Source organism: Stenella coeruleoalba (genome assembly GCF_951394435.1).
Source record: "Stenella coeruleoalba genome assembly, chromosome: 11".
NCBI classification, from domain to species: Eukaryota; Metazoa; Chordata; class Mammalia; order Artiodactyla; family Delphinidae; genus Stenella; species Stenella coeruleoalba.
In genome coordinates, this window is record NC_137157.1 from 17,141,661 (window position 1) to 17,156,747 (window position 15,087).

Consider the following 15,087-nt stretch of genomic DNA (forward strand, 5'->3'; position numbering starts at 1 on the left):
CATCCATATTGTAGAGTAGATTATCACTTCATTCCTTTTTCCTAGCCAAGTAATAGTCCATTGTGTGGATAAACTACCTTTTGTTTATCCTTTCCTCAGTTGATGTACATTTGGACTGTTTCTACTTTGGGGCTTTTATAACTAATGCTGTTATGAAAATTCATGTATAAGTTTTTGTGTGAACATATGTTCTCAGTTCTCTTGGGTAAATATCTAGAAGTGGAATTGATGAGTCATATAGTAACTCTATGTTTAACTTTTTGAGGAACTGCCCATCTGCTTTCCAAAGTGACTACACCATTTTACAATGCCAGTAGCAATGTAGGAAGCTTCTAATTTCTTCATGTCCTCACCAACATATCCTATTGTCTGTCTTTTCTCTTTCAGCTGTTCTAGCAGGTGTGAAGTGACATCTTGTTCTGGTTTTGATTTACATTTCCCTAATGACTAATGATAAACATCTTTTCATGTGCTTATTGGCCACTTGTATGTCTTCTTTGGAGAAATACCTATTCAAATATTTCACCTGTTTTGGGGGGTTTTTTGTCATTGTTTCTTTTGTTTTGGTTTGGTTTGGTTTTTTTGGCCTCACCAAGCAGCTTGTAAGATCTTAGTTCCCTGACCAGGGATGGAACCCAGGCCGCTGGAAGTGAGGACACCCAGTCCTAACCACTGGACCACCAGGGAATTCCCTCAAATCCTTTGCTTCTTTTTTAACTGGGATATTTGTCTTTTTAATTTTTGAGTTGTAGGAGACCTTAGTATATTTTGGATACTAGACCCTAATCAGATTTATTATTTGTAAATATTTTGTCCCTTTCTGTGGGTTTTCTTTTCACTTTTTTGATAGTGTCCTTTAACACACAAAAGTTTTAAAATTTGATTAAGTCCAATTAATCTGTTTGTTCTTTTGCCACTTGGGCTTCTATATGTCTTGTTTTATGCCTTTTTTGCTCCTCTACTCCTTTACTGCTCTCTTTTTTGTTAAATGGATATTGTCTAGTATGCCAGTTTAATCTCTTTTGCTATATATTTTTATTTCCTTAATGGTTGCCTTGAGGATTTCAAGAGACGTTTTTCTTAAAACATTCTAGCTCAGATTAATACCAACTCAATACCAATAGTGTAGAAAAAATTTGCTACAGTATAGCTCTGCTCCCTGCCCCCTTATTTGTGCTATTACTGTCACACAAATACATCTTTATACATTATAAACCCACCAACATAGTTTTATAATTATTGCTTTATGCAATTGTCTTTCAAATCAGATAGAAGAAGAAAAGGGTTTAAACACAAAAATACATTTATACTGACTTATATTTACCTTTGTCAGTGTTCTTTATTTCTTCATGTAGATTTAAATTACTGTCTAGTGTCCTTCCATTTCTGCCAGAAGGACACTTTTTAGTACTTTTTGAAAGGCAGTGTGCAAGCAATGTTCATGTGCTAGCAATGTGCTAGTTTCATTCATTTGGGAATGACTTAATTTCTCCTTTGTTCTTGGAGGGTGTTTTTGCTGTATGTGGAATTTTCGGTTGACAGTCTCTTTCAGCACTATGAATATATCATCCTATTGCTTTCTGGCCTCCGTGGTTTCTGAGGATAAGTCATCTGTTAATTTTACTGAGGATCCCTTTTATGTGATGAGTTGCTCCTCCCTTGCAGCTTTCAAGATTCCCTCTTTGTCTTTGGCTCTTGACCATTTTTATATGATGTGTTTAAGATGGATCTTTGAGATTTTTCTACTTGGAGTTTATTGAGCTTCTCGGACATGCAGAGTAATGTTTTTCATCAAATTTGGGACATTTTCAGCCATTATTTCTTCAAATATTCTTTCTGCCCCTCTCCCCTTCTCCACTCATTCCTGGGACTCTCATTATGCATGTGTTGGTACATTTGATGGTGTTCTGCAGGCTTCTAAGGCTCTATTCATTTTTTTTAAATATTTATTTATTTATTTTTAAAATTTATTTTGGGGCTTCCCTGGTGGCGCAGTGGTTGAGAGTCCGCCTGCCGATGCAGGGGACGCGGGTTCGTGCCCCGGTCCGGGAGGATCCCACGTGCTGCGGAGCGGCTGGGCCCGTGAGCCATGGCCGCTGAGCCTGCGCCTCCGGAGCCTGTGCTCCGCAATGGGAGAGACTACAACAGTGAGAGGCCCGCATACCGCAAAAAAAATAATAATAAAATAAAATAAAATAAAATTTATTTTGGCTGCGCCGGGTCTTCGTTGCGGCACGTGGGATCTTTAGTTGTGGCATGCAGACTCTTAGTTGTGGCATGTGAACTCTTAGTTGCAGCATGCATGTGGGATCTAGCTCCCCAACCAGGGATTGAACCCGGGCCCCCTCCATTGGGAGTGCAGCATCTTACCCACTGGACCACCAGGGAAGTCCCTCTATTCATTTTTTAAATTCTTTTTCCTTCCTATTTTCAAACTGGATATCTCTATTGACCCATTGTCTGGCTTGCTAATTCTTTCTTCTGCCTGCTTGAATCTATGTTGAACCTCTCCAGTGACTTGTAAAATTTCAGTTATTGCACATTGCTTTTTATGGCTGAGTAGTATTCCATTGTTTGTATGTGTATGTATATATATATGTGCCACATCTTCTTTATCCATTCATCTGTTGATGGACATTTAGGTTGTTTCCATATCTTGGCTATGTAAATAGTGCTGCTATGAACATTGGGGTGCGTGTATCTTCTCAAATTTAGAGTTTTGTCTGGATATGTGCCCAGGAGTGGGATTGCTGGATCATATGGCAACTCTATTTTTAGTTTTTTAAGGAACCTCCATACCGTTTTCCATAGTGGCTGCACCAATTTACATTCCCACCAACAGTGGAGGAGGGTTCCCTTTTCTCCACATCCTCTCCAGCATTTGTTATTTGTAGACTGTTTAATGATGGCCATTCTGACCCGTGTGAGGTGGTACCTGATTGTAGTTTTGATTTGTATTTCTCTAATACTTACTGGTGATGAGCAGCAAGCTACCCTCTTGCTATTTTTTGTTTCTTTTCTAGGCATCATCAATTTCTCTATGTAAAATAATTTCTGAAATCATTAAATTTCCTTTTTAATGCCTCATTGATGTGTGATCTTATGCCAATAATGCTCTTTCACATATATAATTTTAATTATGTCTCTTCATAACTGTATGAAGCAGGTATATTATCCCCATTTTATTGTTGAAAACACTGAGATTTATAGAGGTTAATGGACTAATCTAATAGTAGAGAGTACAATTTAAGCAACTTGTAGAGAGTAGAGAGTACAATTTAAGTAGAGCGTACAGCTAATAGTAGAGAGTACAATTTAAGCAACACATATGTAAGAGAGGGAAAGTGAAAATGGGGAAGAACACTGGAAAGAAAACTTAAAATGGCACCAGTGTAAAAGGAAACCTATTGACAGGCAATTTCAAAACTTCGAATGACAGTAGTTGGTGCACTCCACAGATGTTGCCACTAGATGGTGGTGTTTCCATTATCTTGAGGTCTTCTGAGTCATATTTCATCTCTATGAGGAAGAAAACAGATCTTTATAAAGCTCCCCCTAGAGTACTTCGGTGATCCCAGAAGCTGACCTCCTGTCTCAATGGCCAATCTAAGCATCATGAGGCCTAAATATTACACATGCTTGTCTCTTCTGGACAGTCAGCACTAGAATCCCATTGACTTAACGCCTCCCTCTGCATTAGTGAATAAGCTTCTTTATTGCTATTTGGTATCAAATGCATACGCACAGAAATCCATTGAATCTATTAATATAATTCTCTCTCTTAGGTTTCAAAGGAGGTCAATGAAATGACAGTAAAAATGCCACATCAGTGCTTCATAAATGGACAGTTCACAGATGCCGATGATGGAAAGACTTATGACACCATCAACCCAACAGATGGATCTGTGAGTAATTTCTTAGCGTGTGTAGTGACCACCGATCATGGATTTTTTTCATCTATACACTGTTATAAAACAGTCTTAAAAAGTTACTTATTCTATTACTCTGACCCTGAGCACTTAATATAAATGTACCTCATGCCTTTCTTTCAACTATTCATTTCTGGTACTGGCTGCTGTTAACTACAGTAACCAACTTTAAAGAATGAATATTTATGATGAATTTAGATGGATCACTATACCTATACACATCAGAAGCACAATTCCACATAAAGCTATATGTGTGAAAAAAAAATCTCAGACTCTGCAAGCTCGTGGTGAGAAATTCAGCTTCCCCAAGGCGAGAGAAGAAATACAGTTTCCTAAATGTGTCTTCTCATAGTGTAGTGTGACATGCGAAGTACTAAATTTTAGGCTCATAACTTTCATGTTAAAATTGTTTCTTTTTCTTTACTGTATTACTGGAAGTATTGATTTTCCATCATAAAAATTCTTTGAATTTTATAGTATAATAATGAATCCCAAGAAACATAATTGCATATCTCCATATATAGATAACCTAGAACCTATTTTTTCCTACCTTGAAATAGACGATATGCAAAGTATCCTATGCCTCTTTGGTGGATGTTGATAAAGCAGTGGCAGCAGCCAAAGATGCTTTTGAAAATGGTGAATGGGGAAGAATGAATGCACGAGAAAGAGGAATATTGATGTACAGGTACGATTTTTAAGGACACAGCCTGTGGCCTTTGGCTACTGACTAGATTGCCAAGATTTTAAAATTTTCTTCAAAACATTCTAGCATGCACCTGTTATATAGCACGTCTTTTGTTCCTTGCATCCTATAAAATCCCATATATATGAGTTCCTGATTTTTGTACTGTTGCTTGTTTCAGTCAGCGTCCCTGTACCAGGAGAAGTTTAGTAAAGGACTATGTATTTGTAAAGATGTGAGCAAAGTCAAGGGAATCCGTCAAAGGATAATGAAGCACCCAGGCAGGGGTAGAACAGGGGGAAGGTGCTCTTACTCCAAGGCCTGAAGGGACAGAGGAAGGAGCTGTTACTAGAATCAGGTAAGATCTGTAGCTGTAGGAGAAGACCACACTAGAGCGGGTTTGGGTAGAGGGACGCAGCATCTGCTGGTCTACAGCCCATCGCTGAGGCAACCGGAGGATTCAAATCCCAGACCATTTTATCCTCCAGTTCGCCAGTCTCTTGGGGGTGCCTCCCGCTGGCCCCTCATTAGCTATGCCCAGTGAGAGAGCACGGGAGCCAGTGATGTAGTCTATAAAGGTCATCCTCCAGGGATCACAGAGCAGGGTGGAGACGAGAGCACATGGAGAACATCCAGCACCCTGCTGTTTCCAAAGGGACATTTTAAGTCTACTTCATGTGTAGGGAGTAGAAGCAAGGAGGAAAAACACTAAGGCCTGGAAAGGGTATTATAAATCGGTAGCTGAGTATGCCAAGAGTAATCAGATTCGATCATAAATTCAGTTTCCTACTTACTAAAAGCCAAATAGCTGACTTTGTCCAAAGATTTCTTGGAACAGGATCTGAAAGAAACATTAGGGAGGAGGATTTCAAGCCTGACTTTGGAATGGTCCAAAAGGAACATCTCAGAATCGCTAAAGGAAGGAAGGAAAACAAATGGAAGAGGTGAACACAAAAGATGAACTTGGACTATTTCATAGTCATTAGACAGTCCTGTACTTATCTTCCCAAAGAAACTAGACACCAAACAGAAACCTGTTGCAGTGTTTATCATTCATTCCATGTTTTTCTGTCTTTGTCCTTTTCATCTAGTGTTGGAAATATTTCTGTCCCAACCAGAAATCCTCAAGTGTTCCTGGGTTCTCTAGGAGTGTGGTTTGCCCCCTAACATCTCCCAGTATATTCATGAACTATCCACATTCCCACTGTTTTCTGTCATTGATCTCCTTGGATTACTGTGACTCAATCACTATGTTACTGCTTATACATCTATGATGCAAACGATACAGACTTCCAACACCCTCTGCGTCTTCATTATAACTCTTAAAACAAATCATTAATGAAATTTTTTGTTGAATGTCTGTCTTCCCTACTAGACCATGTTCTCCATGAGGACAGAGACCTGGTTCATTTGTGTTCACCTCTGAGTTCTCAGCCCTTAGGATGATGCATTAAATGCAGTAGAGACTCAATATTTGTTGAATGAATTTCTTTATGCATACAGACTAGCAGACCTACTGGAAGAGAACCAAGAAGAGCTGGCGACCATTGAAGCCCTCGATTCAGGGGCTGTCTACACCTTGGCTCTGAAGACTCACATTGGAATGTCTGTGCAAACATTCAGGTATTTTGCTGGCTGGTGTGACAAAATTCAAGTAAGTGCAAATGTTGTTTGTCTCCATGTAGGTCATTCCAAGAGGAAAAGGGACGAATGTTTATTAGTCTGTAAAGACACTTTGTCAGAGCCACCCCTTATGTAGATTTTCTCATCTTATCCTTACAACAATCATCTGAGGGAGGTGGATAGCTATTAACTCTTATTACAGGTGAGGAAATGGAGGCTTGAGGACAATGAATGACTTACCTATGGTCACATAGTAAGTAAACCATAGAGCTAGGATTTGAACTCAAGATTTTCTGAACCTAAAATCTAATGCTCTTGAGAGCATCTAACAGTCTTGTTGGCATATAGAGAGAAGCCTGGTATCATGGAGGAATTGAAAACTCAAATACCTATAGAGGTCAGAGAGCTAACATAGATGGGCTATGCAGACTGGTTATAAGAACAAGGTTTTAAAGACATGAGTTCAATAAAAATTTCCACTTCCTTTTTTCTACAAGAAAATAAATATTACATGTGTGATGATAAATGGCAACTATACGTGGCTTTGGTATTGGGATACAGAAGGGAAATAGGGCTTGCAGCAAACAAAAGAATGCATGCCACTCGTAGACTCATGGTAACCATTGAAGCACGAGCCATCACAGCCACGTTCCCAGCAGCAAGGAGGAAGTGGGGAAGAGGGAGAAAGGTAAAGGACTTTAAAAAGCATTCCGATCCTCCTGTCCCTTGTGCTTACATCTCCCACTGGCTGTCTCTGCTGAGGAGACTGGGAAACATAATATTTTATCTGGGCACATTGCCGCCAACACCATTAATACAGAGTCAGAGAGAACTGGTTCCAAGCCTCAGCTCTGACACTTACCAGCTATTGTCGTTAAAGTTATTTACCTCTCTGTGCCTTACTTTCCTCATCTGTAAAATGGTCACAATAATCCATACCTTGCAAGTTATGAGGCTTAGAAACACGTGTTTATATACTACAGGATTAAAGTCTGCACCATAGTAGGTCTTGCACATAAATGTCGTTTTTATTATTGTTCAGCCACAAAATCATACATATATAAGTATTTAGTAAGAGCAGTTCAAGTCCATCCTTCATCCTCAATTATGAAATCCAAATGGCTGTGAAACCTGAAAATCGATTTGTTTGATTGGTTCAGACTCCTTTGGCGCCAAAACCTGACCTGAACCAAGATGAGTCTATAATCTCTATTCATATCACTTAGAGTGAATATTCATATATTTCACTGAATAAATATTAATATGCTTGATTATGGGGGGCTTCCCCAGACCTTATTGGAGGTTATAGATATAACATTGTATAAGGTATGTACATTATATTATGTTTCTAAAGTCAAAAAATTCTGAATCACAAAACACACCTGGCCCCAAGGGTTTCAGATAAGAGACTGTACACTTACTTGTATTAGTAACAGCAATAATATTTTATGTGGCAAAACAGATGTATAGCTTCAGTTACAAGACTACTGTCATGAATCGGTTGGGATCAGATTTGGCTGCGTATAATAGAAAACCCAACTAAGAAGTTTGTTTTTATCTCACTTTCAAGAGTCCAAAGCAGGCACTCAAGTCCAGTGTGTGAGATAAAGATTCCTGCTCTTTCTTTGCCAGGGCGTCCTTATACCATATGATCTCCACCCTCATGGCTGCCTCTTGGTCTCATGATAACCACTGCAGTGCCAGCCTTTTTAGCAACATTCTGAGAAGGAAGAAGGAAAGAGTGAGAGTGAGGGGGAGAGTAAAAGAGCACTTGTCCAAGCTGAGTCAGCCTACTTTAAAGAGTGTTCCCCTTTCAGTGCTTTGTGCTTACGTCTTCCATTGGCCATCCCTATCTGCTGTGGAAACTGGGGAACGTAGTAGTTTATCTGGGCGCGTTGCCATTCCCATTATTAATATAGAGTTTCTGTTACTAAGAACGGAGGGGAGAATGGATATTGCTCAGGCAGTTAACATTCTCTGCCATGCCAAGAAATTGGGAATGGAGGCGATTAAATTAGAATTATGTGTTTTTTTCTCCTGTGTCTCAGTTCTTTTGAGAAAGACATAGCAGTTCCTTTGTAGGTGTAGATGTATTTCTCATCAATTGACACTGCTTTTTTAATATCAGCTAAGAAAAAGCAAGAGAGGCAGACGGAAAATGGATTCGTTAAGTTTACCCACTGAAATTAGTAAAATAGTATCAACCTTTTTCATTCTTTAGGGTACTACAATTCCCATCAACCAGGCCCGTCCAAATCGCAATCTGACCTTCACCAGGAAGGAGCCACTTGGGTAAGACAAGGAGAGCGCTTCTGAGTGACTTGTGTTAGTTCGAGAGGACTGAGGATGTCTCTTTCTTCCCCGGCAGTGTCTGTGCTATTATCATCCCCTGGAACTACCCGCTGATGATGCTGGCGTGGAAGAGCGCCGCGTGCTTGGCAGCAGGCAACACTTTAGTGCTCAAGCCGGCGCAGGTAAGGCGCGCGGGGCAAGGTACAGCATCTCCTCCTCTCCCGTTTACTTAAAACCGAGACGTACATTTACAAATATTATGTCTTTAAGCAAAAATGGGATCAAAAATCACAACATCATTTCATATATCATGGGCATCTTTTCATATTAGTAAATATTCATTTTTAATAGCTACCCAGTGTATCCTATGAGGATTCCAAAATTTAGAACTTCCATGACAGTGGCAGCAGGCATAGTGTATGTCAGTGAAATCCATTAAACTTCTACAAACCAATTCAATTCTTGCAAAATGCCACATGCCTAGTAGTGATTTAGAGTAGCTACGACATATCAAAAGAAAAAGTTTTTTGCAGGCATTCAAATTTTCATTATCAAAAATATTGTAAAGTTATGCAAGATGAGGGACAAGCATGCAAAAGAATGTATATAATTGTGGCCGCTGTGTGGAAATATACACATGTGGAAAATGAGGAAATAATTTAAAAAATAATTCAGATGATAAGAGTTCTCAAAAACATCTTTTTAATGCTACAGTAGCTTTTCAAGAAAAAAATATGGTAGCCAACTTAACACCTGGCTGAGCATTTACTCCGGACAGTGCACATTGTAGACATTCTGAGGTACCCAAGTTGTGGAGAAAACTTGGTCTCTATTCAAGAAGAGTTTACAGTTTGTTACTTATTAACTATTCTTTTATTTCTTCTTTTAGGATTTAAAAAAAATACAATTTTGTTTGTCATAACTACATAGTCATGTGACCACAGCCATCTTGTTTTCCTCATTAAAAACAATTTCAGTAAAAAAAACAGGTATACATTCAAAAATTGTTTTAATTCAAAAGATACCAAGAGGTAGATAGTGAAAAGTCTCCATCTTATTCCCCCAGCCCACCAATTTACCTCCCAGAGGCCACCAATGTTATTGTTATTTATTAGTTTCTTAGGTATTACAGAAATATTCTCTGTGTATACAAACATATTTTTTAAATTAAATGAATAAATAATTTAAAAAATATATTTTTTAACCAATTAAAAAACACACAGGAGGAGAAGGGGAAATGGGAAATTGCTAATCAACAGGCATAAAGTTTCAATTATGCAAGATGAGTAAGTTCTAGAAATCTGCTACACATCATTTTGCCTGTAGCTAACTATACTGTATTGTACACTTAACAATTTAAGAGGGTAGATGTCATGTTAAGTGTTCTAACCATAATACAATACAAAATTAAAATAAAATAAAATAGTAGCATTCTATACATACTACCAAAGGGGGAAAAATAACTTTAAAAAAAAATTTATTGAGCACTTAGTATGTGCCATATGCTGTGTTAAGCACTTTTTCTTTAATTTTAAAAAATTTTAAAATATGTATGTATGTATGTATTTATTTATTTATGCCGTGCCGGGTCTTAGTTGCAGCATGCGGGATCTTTTATTTGCAGCATGCGGACTCTTAGTTGCGGCATGCATGCAGGGTCTAGTTCCCCAAATACAGATCGAACCCGGGCCCCCTGCATTGGGAGCTCGGAGTCTTACCCACTGGACCACCAGGGAAGTCCCCAAAACTTCTTTTTTTAAAACAGTTTCCGGTGTGTAGATAAACAATATTTTATTTAACCAATACCTAATTAATAGATATTGAGATTTTCCCATCTTTTTGCTGTTATAAACTATGTTGCAGTTAATAAGCTTCTAAATATGGCATCATGCACATGTGCAATTACCTTTATAGGGTGGTATGTTCCTAATAGCAGAATCACTTAGTTAAAAGATACATGTGTTTGTGTGATAGCTGCTGGCTCATCCTTCCATGGGAATGGAACAGTTCACCAGCATTCTGTATAAGTGCTGTTTCTCCCAAGCAGCAACACTCATTAAACAGCAAGAAGCTAGTAAAGTGAAGAGAGAAGGTAGATAACCTAGCCCAGTGGTGCTCAATCCTGGCTGCACATTAGAATCATCTGGAGTTCTCTTTTTAAAATACTGATATCTGGGCCCCATTGGCAGAGATTCTAATTTAATTGGTCTGGGTCAGAGGCCAGGCATCGGTATTACTTAAAATCTTCACATTAGTTTCTAAGGTACAGTCAGGGTTGAGAACCACTATATGGCATCCAGAGAGAGTGCTAAGCATTGGAAAACCCTAGCGATTACATAGAATGTTCAAAATTTACAAACATGTATTGAGTGCCCACTGTTTGCCAGGCATATTATCAGTGACAAAGACATAAAATTTCTGTTCCTGTGGAAATTAGTCTAACTCTATCTGCAATTTAAAACTGATAGTTTAATGATTGATTATCATTTTAATCCTGAGAATGAAAGACCCAAAGTTGCCATTGTTATGTGGGAGGTATCTTTTTATTATGATATGAAACCATTGATAGTATTAAGGCCCTGTGGAAATGGCAGGAGGGCTGAATCAGTTGGCTTTCCCCCCTTGACCAGTAAGAAGTACAGATTCCCATGGTCTGAACTGGTCCAGGTCTGTCAGGCTCTAACACCTTTTTTAATTTAATATTTAATAATGACCTACTCGTGCCCAGAACACTGCTAAATGCTTTTGCATATATCATTTAAACCTATAATCCTACCATAATATAAACCTATATTCCTGTTGGTTAGCCAAATGGAAGAAAATCAATAAAATGGAAAGGGATGAGATAAAGATGAAACAATTTGTTTTATTTTATTTATTAATGGCATAAAATCTTTCTATTCTTACTTTAAAAATCTTATCACTAATTTAGGATAGTTTTTTAAAAAGTCTTTCTAATCATGATGACTTCATACTAAGGCATAATAATATACACTTTGGTCTAGGATTGTCTTTAACTATAGTAGGTATAAATCCACTATTTGAAATATCTTCTTGACAATTTCAAATATTTGGGCATTTGAAATTTCTTGTCAAGTCTAACTAGATTGCCATTTTTTTTAAACCTCACAATGTTATTGTCATGGACCTGTTACTAGAAGGAGGAAAAATGTTAACCCTGCTTTTTTCTTGTTGTTTACTTGTATTTGTTTAGTATTATTAGTATTATTTAGTAATATATTAGTATTATTTATTATTAGTAATATATTAGTATTATTTATTATGCAGTTTCTATGTAGATTCTTTTTAAGTCACTTGATCATTTATGAAGTTTGCATTAGTTAAAACAACAACATAGTCTATGAACCCATGCAACCTGGCCTGTAAACGTCAACACACGGCAATATTCTGAAAGCACAGGAGCAAGTGAGGAAACCACTGTTTTTCCCTTGGCCTTGTGAGCTCCTATTCTTTCCTAGGATACCACACGTACCTCTGTGACCAGTGACCATCTGACCTTCATTCAGACGGAGTGAGAGTACCATTATCCAGCCACATAATAAATGTTAGTTATGTTTGATTTATTTCACATCTTCTTCCGTTAAAATATACAAAATAAAATAGCTCTACTATTTTCTATTCACAGCTCAATTTTTGCCCATTCCATTTTTTGAGACCAAGGTAACCGAGTACTAATTTAAGACTTGATCAGCATTGCTTTTTAAGAGTGTAAAAATATGACTTCCATTTTGCTTCTGAGATATGCATTGCTGTAATAGATCTTTAAAATGAGATCCACAACTATACCAATTTTTTTGTAAAAAGAAAGGGAAAATAAGTATGTTTTCATTTGAGCAAAAAGAAACATATGAGGGATAAACCGGAGACTAATTAGGTTGATTAACTACAAGACTTGGGCAGGATGCGGTGGAAAGGACTGGGGGTGGGAGGTGGTTGGCCAGGAGAACGACACTTCTCTGAATGTGCTTTTGCATAGTCCTCACTTTGGGAAGCATGTTTCCCATACTCAACAAGACAGCAAATGAACAAATAAAGAAAAGAAACACAATCAACGTAGATGAGGCCAAAATCGAATACAAAAAAAATCAGTCAAGCCAAATTTCAAATGAACGACATCACCACGCCGAAGGGAGTGAGGAAGCACTCACCCGAGTAACTTGTGAATGACACTTGCACTCTATGTCCTCAGACTAGAGGCAAAAACACTGAAAATAAGTATTGAAGTTAGTAGGCTTCTTTTTCACAGGGACATGGCTTAATAATTCTCAAATTACTTTCTGTACATTTTAGGATTAAGCAAACAAGTAAATATATTGTGGATATTGGGAGCTATGCTTTTCACTGTTGAAGAGAGTTACAGATATGAACAGAAAGAAGGATAGAATGAGCCCTCAACCCACTGTTGAGAGGTCTTTATGGAAATTCCATTTCATAGGTACGACTGATTAAATCATTGGCTGTCGGTGATTGAACTCAAACTTCGGTCCCTCTCCCCTGGTTTGGGGCTGAAAGTTCCAACTCTCTAACCATGGCCCGATCTTTCTGGCTACAGAAACCCATCCTGAAGCTACCTAAGGGGCTCCCAGCTACCAGCCATTTCATTAACATATGGAAGGCATTTTTCATTTGAGATTCCAAGGTTTTAGGAACTCTGGGCCAGGACCCAGAGACAAAGACCAAATATATATTTCCCATTATATCACAGTTTTAAAATACTATTCTGCACTAAAAGAAACCTGGGCCTCTTGAAAAAATGGTTGGAACAGGGAAAATACAAGATGTGCCTGGAACATCTTGTTGGGCCAAAAAGCAAGGAAATGCTCAAAGAATGATCGGGACATGTCAGAAAGGCAGAGGATCCACACAGGATCCATCAGCCAAAGCTGGAACAATTTGAACCTCAAAAAAATTAACAGTAGTAAAAGATTATAACCATTTGAATAAAGTAAGAATCCATGAGTTCACACTGATGTTAATTGATTAAATAGAAGGGAAAGCTCTTATAGTGGAAAGCCAACTAATGAATATATGTAGAAGGAATGATGGAATTAGAAAATCACCACTTAGCAACCATCATAATAATGATTGATTCAGGCAGGAATCATCAATGGATACTAAAACTAGTGGAAATTTGAGGAGTAACTGAATATTTAAATAGCCTCAAAGTAGCTCCCTAAAAAATATTTATTAACTACAAAGAGTAAAGTCTCAAAGTAGCTGCCTTTCTTTTTACAGTAACTTACAGTGATAAAACCTGGCAGATCACCTTTACCAAAGGATCAAAGTTAACCTTTCCAACATTGGGACTATTCAACAGCATGTTCCTCTTGATATGATGCACTGAGGAGAATTCAGCATCACTCCTGTGGTGTTCTTGCCAAAAGTGCATAACCTGAATCTAATCACGTGGAAACAGCAAATCCAGACAAAAGGACATTGTACAAAATAACTGGTCTGTTTTTATCGAAAACGTCAGTGTAATGAAATATAAAAGAAAACTCTGAACCTCTTTCAGAGGAAGGGAAACTATAGACGTGGTAACTAAATGCAATGTGTGATCTTGGATTTTCTTTTTCTATAAAGCACATTATTGGGACCATTGGTGAAAACTGAAAAAGGAGTGTAAATTAGGTATTCTAGCAGTTGTTAATTTCCTGATTCTGGTGATTGTATTGTGGTTATATAAAAGAATCCTTTGTTTTTAAGAAATGTACACAAAAGTATTTAGAGGTAAAGGGACACGTCAAATTTTACTTCTTAAACAGTTCAAAAAACATTGGGAGAGAGAAGGAAGATAAAGCAAACGTAGTAAAATGTTAACATTTGAGGAATCTGGGTGATGGATACATAGGAATTGTTTGTACTATTTTTTGCAACTTTGCTGTAAGTCAGAAATTACGTCACAATAAAAGAAAAAATAAAATGAACTCTGGTACGGCCATAGCAGGAAAGCTGGGTGCTGATCTAAAGGACAGGACAGAATCTGAAGTAGGTAATCGCTGTCTGCTTCTGCTCAGGTCACGCCCTTGACTGCTTTGAAGTTTGCAGAGCTCTCTGTTAAAGCAGGCTTTCCAAAGGGGGTAATCAACATCATTCCAGGCTCAGGTAAGCCAGCAAGGACCCACTTTGCTGTAACTAATGAATGGTTCAAGGGTAGCTGAGTTTTCCCACTGGTGTTTTGTCCTGACTTATAACTATATTAAAACTAAATACAGTTTACCAAACAGTTAAGTATAAACATACTTACCATGTGCTAAAACCTGAAAGTGGAAATACAGTGGCAGGTGAGTAGGGTGGGAGGGGTGGAAATTGTACAACATTGTAAAACCACCCTACGGTGGCCCATTTCAATTTTTAAAAATGGCTTTGGAAGATTAAAAAATCAAGGCATACCCATCTTTGGGGTACTGACAGTTGCATGGAGGATATTCAAATTTTTGTCACTTTGTTATTAGTACAGAAAGTGTAAAACTGAGATTTAAATGAGAGCTTAGAAATCTACTTCAATGAATTCAAAGCCACCTTTACCATAAGAAC

General features: G+C 37.9%; 1 protein-coding gene across 2 annotated transcripts in view; it reads left to right on the forward strand.

Moving 5' to 3' along the window:
• The window catches only part of ALDH1L2 (aldehyde dehydrogenase 1 family member L2), a 56,785-nt gene that overhangs the window by 25,527 nt on the left and 16,171 nt on the right, over positions 1-15,087 (forward strand). For both annotated transcript variants that reach the window (XM_079938424.1, XM_079938425.1), the window contains exons 11-16: positions 3,786-3,905; positions 4,490-4,617; positions 6,118-6,268; positions 8,459-8,529; positions 8,606-8,711; positions 14,568-14,655. In XM_079938424.1, coding sequence (XP_079794550.1) covers positions 3,786-3,905; positions 4,490-4,617; positions 6,118-6,268; positions 8,459-8,529; positions 8,606-8,711; positions 14,568-14,655 — 664 coding nt within the window. The remainder of the gene's footprint in view (positions 1-3,785; positions 3,906-4,489; positions 4,618-6,117; positions 6,269-8,458; positions 8,530-8,605; positions 8,712-14,567; positions 14,656-15,087) is intronic.